Below are 9,276 nucleotides of genomic sequence, written 5' to 3' on the forward strand. Positions count from 1 at the left end.
ATGTCGCTAACGAATTATTATTCCATGATGGGGCTCCAGACCGAGGAGCCGTACGGTGCACATTTCATCCCGGGAGGCTTGCAGGGTCCGACGGCCGGCTGCGCAAAGCCAGTCCGGGGAGCGGAGGAGGAGGAGGAGGGGACCCCCGTCTCACACATTCCGGATTTTTCACATTTTTCCAACAAACAAACAAACCTAAACGGCTTTTCTCCTTGGACAAACACCCCTACTTCCTCTTCGTCCTCTTCTCCGCAGCTGCAGTCCACCCCCGGCGCCTCCATCCCCGGCCTTTTTCATCCACATCACCTCCTGAGCCACCACCACCCATACTACGGCCCGCAGACGCAGACCCACGCCGAACACCTCGCATCCGCGGCCGCTTCCGAGAGCCGGTTCGTCCGCTGTTGGGAGGGGGCGACTCCCACCTCGGAGACCTCTCTGTCACACGCGTCCGCCGGTTTTCCCGGGTGTCTCCCCGCTCAGGGTGACCTCTCCAATCTGAGCCCGAGGTATGAGGCGGTTAAACCCGAGAGTTCACCGCCGCCACACGACAGCCCCGGGGATTCTAGCTTCGCCAGCCCGGCTGAGGTGGTCCTCGAGCGGCTTGGGACCGTGGAGGAGCTGGGAAGGAAGCCAGAGCCCAAAAAGGAGGACGAGGAGAGAAAACCACAGAAACTACCAGACCTGGGTAAAGACAGATATACCAAACTCAGGAATGTTTTTAGCATGTGCATACACAGGTTTGTTTGTGTGTGTGTGTGTGTGTGTGTGTGTGTGAGTGTGTGACAGAGAGGGAGAACGTGGCCTGAGTAGCTAAGTAAGTGTGTGTGACTTTTATAGCCCTATAAATGTCTTGTAAACGGTAAAATATAAAACTTTATTGTCCATTAAAATAATTAAGGTGTTATTGTTGTTATTTAACAATTTGTCACTCGAGGGAAAACGCAGGTAGACTCGCGCTGCATTGCTGTGAGTGGATGTGTGCAGGAGGAACACTGATGAGTGTGATGAGCCTCTTTCTCTTGCAATTAATGCTCGAAGCAAAAATGTGATATACAGCCAATATGTGAAACACGCATGTCAATCCAAAAACACCGTCATCATTTATATTTCATAGCTTGCACAGAAGTAACTTCATGCTGCGCACCTCAAACAAAGACAAATAACCTTTATCATTATGATCTTTTTAACTTAAGATCCAGAAAAGTGTTTTAAGATTAAATTACAATGACTGAATAAAAGACATGACGTTAAGCAAAACAATATGACTGGGCTTGTAATAATAATAATAATAATAATAATAATGATTATAATAAAACAATTAGTTGGCTATTACTAGATATTTTTCTTTGCAAGATTTAATTCTAATAATAGGCTGTTGGTTTATTGTTAAAATGTATGTGCAACAGAATATATACTCCTGTCAGAAATTAGGTTTAAAATATTCATATAAACAATTCATCTAAGAGCTCAGCGGCTCTTTGCCAACCTGCAGTCCAGTTCATGAAATAAATAATTCAGAAATTGAAGCAAACTGAGCAAAGATGTCCTCTGTGTGTGTGTGACTACCAAGCCCAGATACTTGTTGCTCTCCTGCTGGCTCTCTGTCTTACTATAATTACACAGCACTCTCTGGCTGCTTTATGTTTTTAAAGTGGCCAATAAAGCATTTCATATCAGTCAAAGGTTCAGATATTTCTCCCCTACTGCAGTTTAATAATTCTAAAAATGAGGCTCAGTTTAACTGTATATCAACACTACCTGCACTCAGACTGAGATTTAGACTCTTCAGATCTTTATTGGGAACACTCTACTGTATTTATTGCTGCTTGCTGTCCTCCCAAAAACATTTCCATTTTAAAAGGTCTCGTTACATCAGAAACCACGAATATAATTATACATGATGTCACATTATGTTAAATTGTTGAAATGAAGGATGGGTAAAATGAAGGCAATAACAACCCTAATGCTAATAAAAACCTCAATCACTGTTTTCGCCTTGTTAAAAGGAGCAATATGGTTTTTAAAAAATGAATTGAGTCTTTATTTATGGGGCTGTGTTTTGAGCATGTGGTGGTGTTTCTTTTTCTAATGAGCCAAAAGTTGCAGGCTCATAAAATTTGTTCCTGAGAATATTTTCTTTGATTTTTATGTCCGTCTTTGAACTCCCCACAGCACACACACGCACACAGACACACACACAGACAGACAGACAGGCAGACAGGCAGACAGACAGGCACGCAGATCCACACCAGCCGTCAGAAAGCAAATATACTAGGTGTGTGTGAGGTGTGGTTAAAGTAAAAATCTCTACCACCCTGTCTCATCTTCTGCAGAAAACCCATCAGCTAGCTGGATCTATGCCAAGTCCACCCGGAAGAAAAGGTGTCCGTACACCAAACACCAGACCCTGGAGCTGGAGAAGGAGTTTCTCTACAACATGTACCTGACCAGGGACCGGCGCCTGGAGGTGGCAGGACTCTTGAATTTGACAGAGAGACAGGTCAAGATCTGGTTCCAGAACAGACGGATGAAGATGAAGAAGCTGATGACCCGGGAGAGGAGGGGTTTGAATGAATGATGGATTTGGAGAAGAAGCTGGGGGTTGTTTTTTTTGTTTTTTTTTCCAGGAAAGGCGAAGAGGAGGTGAGGTTATAGCTGATAAAAGAGATGCGGTGCTCCGAGACGCCCAACATCTTGAACCTCAGCTGGCATGATCAGCTGTGACTAAACAAATGATTGTGGAGCTAACGTGGCTGCCTTGGAAAACTGCATTGTGAAACTCTACAGGGGAGACCAGGATGTGTTGTAACACACAAAATATATTCCCATCAATGTCTTTTGGCCTTTTCATGTGAGATCTCTGTACAATTCTTCCATCTGCATGAAAATGATGAGAGTCAACCTGTAACCTGGGGCAGTTGTAAATAATGCTCAGAATAAAATTTTACATTTACAGGAAGATACTAGTAAAACACACTAGTTGATATCAAAGACTTTGCTCATTTTAAGACACATCTGTTTTTGATAAGGTTGTATATCTCACATGTCCAAAACTGAAACTACTTGACACATACTTGACTCCACATAAATGTGAATCATGTTTTAAAAACTATTGTCCTCATAAAAACTGCTTTCAGTGTTGCCAGACGAGACTGCAGCCGTACTACGAGGCAACTATCAAAGATAAATCCCATGAGTGATCTTGTGCCTGAGCACATGTCTGTTACAGCCGGAAAAACAGTCGCAGAGCGTTTATTTGAAATCGAAGTAAAATAGTTGTGGAGAAGAAACCTAAACAAACAGCAGCCGGACACTTATAATACACTAAAAGAGACAAGAGAGTGGTAGTTTCTGTGGTAACTGATGTAACTGACTGTACTTTACTGATCCCTTTGTTAGGGGAAATCTGATAATATTCTTGCTTTAAAACACTGTAATCTGTAATGATTGAGTGTTATTTGACCTTAGGAGAACAAAGCACATTTGCTTTGGCTGGACTTACTCTTAATGTACTGCTGTTCAGTCTCATTGGTTCTGGTTGACATCTATCACGTCAAGATGTTACATGTGAAATTATAATTATAACTATATTTAAAACAACATGTATGTGGAATCATCACATGGGAAAATGCTGTTTTACTACTTAGTAATACTGACTTTTTACAGAAGAAGAGAGAAGTTGTTGCGAAACATCCAACATCGTGTAGCTTTAGCGTATAAATGAGCCACTTTAGCAAATATGCACACGACAACAAGGCGAGGTGCTACAGGAGTGACTCTGGATGCTCTGCTATATCGGCTGTAGATCCAATACTGCATTTAAATGACCAATGAGGACAATGAGACAGGAAAAGTTAAGAAGCTAAGAAGTCTTTCCCTGGTCCAGGACTAAAAATATAGATCATAATAGTTGGACAATCTGAGGTTAGTTGCAACATGCTGAAATATGTGTTATGTGAATCCACAAGCTTTTCGATTATTACACCGCTTGTTATCTTAACCTCAGTGTGGAGGATTTGTTTCGGGAACAGAAAAGTGTGTCAAGTTTTCAAAATTTGAACTATAGAATAAACAAACAAAGCAAATCATTAGATAAACACAATAAAAAAAAGTGCAACATCAAAGCACACAGTGTATTTCAGGTGTGTCCAGGTGAGTAAAGCTGTCAGAAAAGGCCTTTTGTTGTTGTTGTTTTTAATCTTTCTCCTGATTGGACCAGTTCTCTGTGTTACAACCAACCCCAGCCTCCCCAAAAATAATAATCAGAAAGGACTTTTAACATTTTGTTCCTCAAAACAGAATAAGCTTCCTTGTTTTGTTTTTATAAACTGTGCATGTAGCCTAAAGGGCATATTTGTTGTTGCTGTTGTTGTTGTTGTTGTTGCTGTTGTTGTTGCTGTTGTTGTCACCGTTGCTATGTGTATCTGTTGTTACTGTGGGTCTAATATGCAGATGCCTATCATCCTCTACACACACACACACCAGTCATGGCTAAGCTATGGTGTGGCAGCAGTCTGATGGTTATGTTTCACTGTTACCTCCTGTGAGAACAAGGACTAACATACAGAAACAACACACAACCTAATGTCATTTTAGAATGGGAACATCACGCTGAATCATTATAGGGACATCATAGAGACATCAAAGGTATTTTAGTGTTTTCTTTCTTTGTTCACGAGGATGAGATGGAGTCAAAGACAGCACCTTCTCTCTGGGAGAAAAGGGAAGACGTCAGGCTATGTTAGCCTACAGCGGCAGGAGGCCAGATGTGACGGCGGGACGAGGCCTTCTCGGCTGCTTCAGCCTCCATATGCTGCTCGTGGGGGATTTTTTTTAATGAAATAAAAGATGGATTGCATCATTGTTAATTGTTTTTCTTGTTCCTTTTCAGTTCATCCTGCGACGGATTATTCATGTAGACTACGTCGTTTTTAGGCTTTTATTTGTGTTGTAGTAGCCGTATTAGTACGGTTTATAGCATTACGTGACTATACGGACACAATAATAATAATAATAATAATAATAATACCAGCCTACTACTACTGCTCTAATAATCATACACATTTTGTTTTATGCGATCGTTTGGTTACAGTATTATAACAGTATTTCAATTGCAGTTGTTTTGTTATTTATATTTTTGTATCAAATAGAGAAACACAAAATACTACAACACTACTGCACTAAAACGACTACTTATGATAACACAATTAGCCTCGTTCTCATAGTACTATCCTATATTATTATGGTGTGATCCCACAAGAGATAAACACCACAGAAGCAGTATCTCATGTTTGACGTGTCACTGGATTATATCACGATTTATTTTATTATGATTATATTATTCCAACGTCAAGGTGTTCCGCCGCTCTCAGGTACGCAGTCTGAGTCTCGGTCCACTGAGAGACATTTCTGCCTCCTTGTTTTGTCAAAGTCAGAGCAGCGCCTCGTAGCTTCCCTCATTTATTGCGGCCATATAATCTGCTCGGCGCTCATCCTACTGCAGGGTCATAAACCAACAGCATGCATTTGGAGAATAAACGTGACTTTCCCCACACTCAAGACAGAGAGACGCACACAGAGAGGTGCCATAAAGCAGCCTAATTTAGCCCAGACAGTCATCGTGACTATATGGTTTTATTGGACACCCTTTCCTGCCTTGGAGCCTCAACAGTCCTTCTAAATGTTAAAGTCATTGTCTGCAGATGAGACCAGACAGCCTCAATCGCGTTTCTACAGACCACGAGACACAAAACACAGGAAATTTCATTATAGCGGGAATTAAAACGTAAAACAAAGGCGTTTAGGCCTGAATGGCGCTTGAATCCGGATTTCTTGTTACTTAAATGCGACTTCAGACTAGTTGTATCGGGGATCACCAATTGTAAAATTCGGATTACCGCCATGATTTTAGGCTGTAGATAATTTAACACTTAGGCCAACACAAGAAACACACCTACTGCTTTAACGACAGTCACACAGCTACAATGAAGGGCAGAATTTAAACTGCACTTCTGTTTTACTGCCATGAATAAGACGTTTATTTGAGGGGAAGAAAAGAACCTTCTCGTCTCATTTTCTAGATTAAGATGTCAGTTCTTACTACGCACGCGGTGTGTGAGTTATTTCCAAATATTGACTGAGCGCTGATACAGCTTTGCATAGAATTACGAATAAGTCGATGACAGCTGAGAAAGGCAAGAAAGCTTCTTTATAAATGTATTTTAACATTTCATAATAACAAAATAAAAAATCTGCCAAACGACACAGTTTCACCCCCAAACACACTGAAATATGCAGCAAATAAATAAGTAATTAGTTCGTTTTACAAAAATTATAATGGAACAAAAAAAACCCAACAAAAACAAAAGACAAGTTTAGAAAATCCGATTAAATGTATGAGACCCAACTAGAAGGTGTCATGAAATATAATGAACGAAACAACCGCATTAACAGCCAACTGCAACAAGGGGAATACTTACTGTGCTGCAGAAATTAAATAGGACGGCAAGTAATGGTCAAATTATTGCTGCCGATTAAATGTTTTTCCCAAAACAATGTCTGCGGTAACGTGAAATGAATTCACTGCGGCGCAGTAACACAGTACTAAACTATAATATATAATAAAATGATTATTTATGCCCATATAGCAGATTGTGAGGAGGAAGTTGTACTAGTGACAGCAGTACAAGGCAAGGCAAGTTGATTTCTACAGCACCGCTCAGACACAAGGCGGTTTACAGTGCTTTACAGAGGCATAGAAATATATTACAAATAAGACATTAAGCCCACTATACGGCCATATACGGACACTCTTCTAATCTTTAAGATGATGAGACAAGCGTCGTTTCAAAGGGACAAAATTAACGTTGAATAAAAGTATTAAATGATTAGAAATCCACTTTGTCAATAGACTGTTAATGACGCCCCAGCCCTGCTGCCTGCAGGTGTAGTTACCGACTGTGTCCGCTGGGTGGGAGTGTTGTACCTCCTGAGCTGCAGCTCCACATCACGGCGGTTCTATGGTGTAATGGTTAGCACTCTGGACTCTGAATCCAGCGATCTGAGTTCAAATCTCAGTAGAACCTGAATTTTCACTCAGATGTTCAGAGACAAAGTGTCTTTGTTGAAGTAGTGTGATTAAGTGACGTTGTACGGCTTCTCCAGTGCATTTAGCCAATTACAGCGTTCATACTCCATGACGTTTGGCCTGTTTCACGGCTGCGGATTAAGATGAAATATTCAGCATGAGAGACCTGCAGAAAATACAACTGCTGTAGTGTTAGAAGCTTGAAATCAACCTCAACCTATATTTCCCTAATTTGTATATGCATGAAGGGAAAGGGCCACTCAGTAATGTTAAATAACAACTCCTGTGCCATTTTAGGTGATCCTGTTTTACTTTAGACTGTAACGATAAAAACGCCGGCATCTTGGAGCCTTACTGCAGTCTGAGGGGCGTGTGAGGCTACTTAATTAAAAGAATGAATAAATAAATAAAACCAATACGTTAAGGCCTCTGCAGTCACCTGGCCGGCCTCCTGTCGTCTCAACCATAAAGCCAGCGCACTGACACAATCAACACAAAACTGAACACAAATAAACGGATTCTAGTTCTTCTCTCATGGTGTTTTTATTTAGAGCTATTTACTTTTAACCGAGAAAAATTACAAATCTCATAACAAAATTAGGAAAGCGTGATTAAAAAGTACTGTAAGAGTGACAATGCAAAAACTGAGCATTAATTATGAGTTTTTGTCTTATATATGGAGCAACCCGTGAAAAGATCAAAGAATTCCCTGAACTCTGTAGCCTTGTAACAGAAAGTTGTATTTAAATGGAGAAATCATGCACTTTAACATCTGATTGCATGCTTTCTGTTTTTCTACTTTTCCCTGTGTTTTTCAAAACTCTTTCTGTTGGACTCCCTTAAACTAAAATGGTAGAAATGTACAGGTGCATTGTGGTGGCAGCCGTCGGAAAATGGAAATAAGTTTTATGGCAGCTGCTTTCATAGTGACTGTGCTGCACATCATAACGAGCCATTGTAAATAAATTATAAGAACATAAATGAATGATTATTTTAATTAGACCATCCTGGAATATTCAAGGTGTTGAATAAAATGAAATGGGTTTCTGATCATGCTCTGATATAAGCTTCTGGTGGACTTGTAGCCATTGATATATATATATATATTCTTATTTACCACTAATTTAAGTCAGGCAGTTAAATGATTAAGAACTAGCGACAGCAGTTTTTATTATGGCCATCTTCCTTCGCAGAAAGCAAAAACATTTCTGACATCTTTAAAGGGTAAAGATGATGAAGCAGCAATAATAAACAGCTTTTTATCAAAGGACTATAATGTGAAACAGCACTCATGTATTAGTATTATGCCTCCATCAGATGCTCCACATAAAAGACATGTGATCAGCCCTGTTTTGACAATCCAGTGTTTGTATTTATTGCTACAAAACGCAACACTGCCAAGGGGGAAATGGCCATCCTAAATTAGCAATATGCTACATCAACATTAACTGGGACATCTGGTTCATCTTAGGGAAAAGTTTAGCAACATATAGTGTGGGCCAAACAGAGGAATCAGACCAAACCAGGAGTTATTCTGCAGCAAAGTGCTTTGATTTCATTGAACCTACTTTCCTCACTTCCTTAGTTAGTCGTCTGCTATGTTTCCCAGATTATTCAGACAACAGGCTTAACTGTGGGCTCAGTTTGCAGAGGAAAGGCTGGTCGTGAAGTTTACTGCTTATTCTCCAGGAAACAAAAATGACAGAAATCTTAAAGCGACGATAAGAGACATTGTTATGTGATAGTGGATCAAATGATAACGTGAAAACAATGTGAAAGGCGTCTCTCATAGTGATGAACCTACCTAGAGAGTTCACTCTCACTGCTCTCATAGCTTCGTTTTCAGTGAAAAAGCTCTAAAAGCCCGCTGAACACTGCCTGCTGGGCAGCAGACAGCAGACAGACTCAGTTGGAGACGAGCTGGTGAACATAGTTGAGCATTTAGCAGCTAAAGAGGCGGATATTTCCCTCAGGAGCTGGTGGAGACAGAAAACAGAGCTAAAAAGAGAGTCAGTAACTAACACAGCTCCTGATGAGTTATAATGTTGGATGTGTAAATAAGCAGCTGTTTGCTAACAAGTTCTCCCTATCAAATCAAAATGATGTGTTAGTTCTGTGTTTACACTTCTGCTGCCCCAAGTGGCCAAAAACATCAGTTATCGCGAGTTTAAATGCTGTAAGTATCA

General features: G+C 40.5%; 1 protein-coding gene and 1 non-coding gene across 2 annotated transcripts; both read left to right on the plus strand.

Moving 5' to 3' along the window:
* On the plus strand, positions 1-2,581 carry LOC139294691 (homeobox protein Hox-D9b-like). The gene is made up of 2 exons (XM_070916618.1): positions 1-688; positions 2,337-2,581. The coding sequence occupies exons 1-2, from the start codon at positions 1-3 to the stop codon at positions 2,579-2,581; spliced, it is 933 nt and encodes a 310-aa protein (XP_070772719.1).
* Positions 2,582-7,016: 4,435 nt separating this feature from the next.
* Positions 7,017-7,088, plus strand: trnaq-cug (transfer RNA glutamine (anticodon CUG)). The gene has a single exon. It is a non-coding gene; the product is annotated as a tRNA-Gln (tRNA).
* Positions 7,089-9,276: the final 2,188 nt, after the last annotated feature.

The sequence above is a fragment of the Enoplosus armatus genome, chromosome 12 (assembly GCF_043641665.1).
Source record: "Enoplosus armatus isolate fEnoArm2 chromosome 12, fEnoArm2.hap1, whole genome shotgun sequence".
Classification (NCBI taxonomy): Eukaryota; Metazoa; Chordata; class Actinopteri; order Centrarchiformes; family Enoplosidae; genus Enoplosus; species Enoplosus armatus.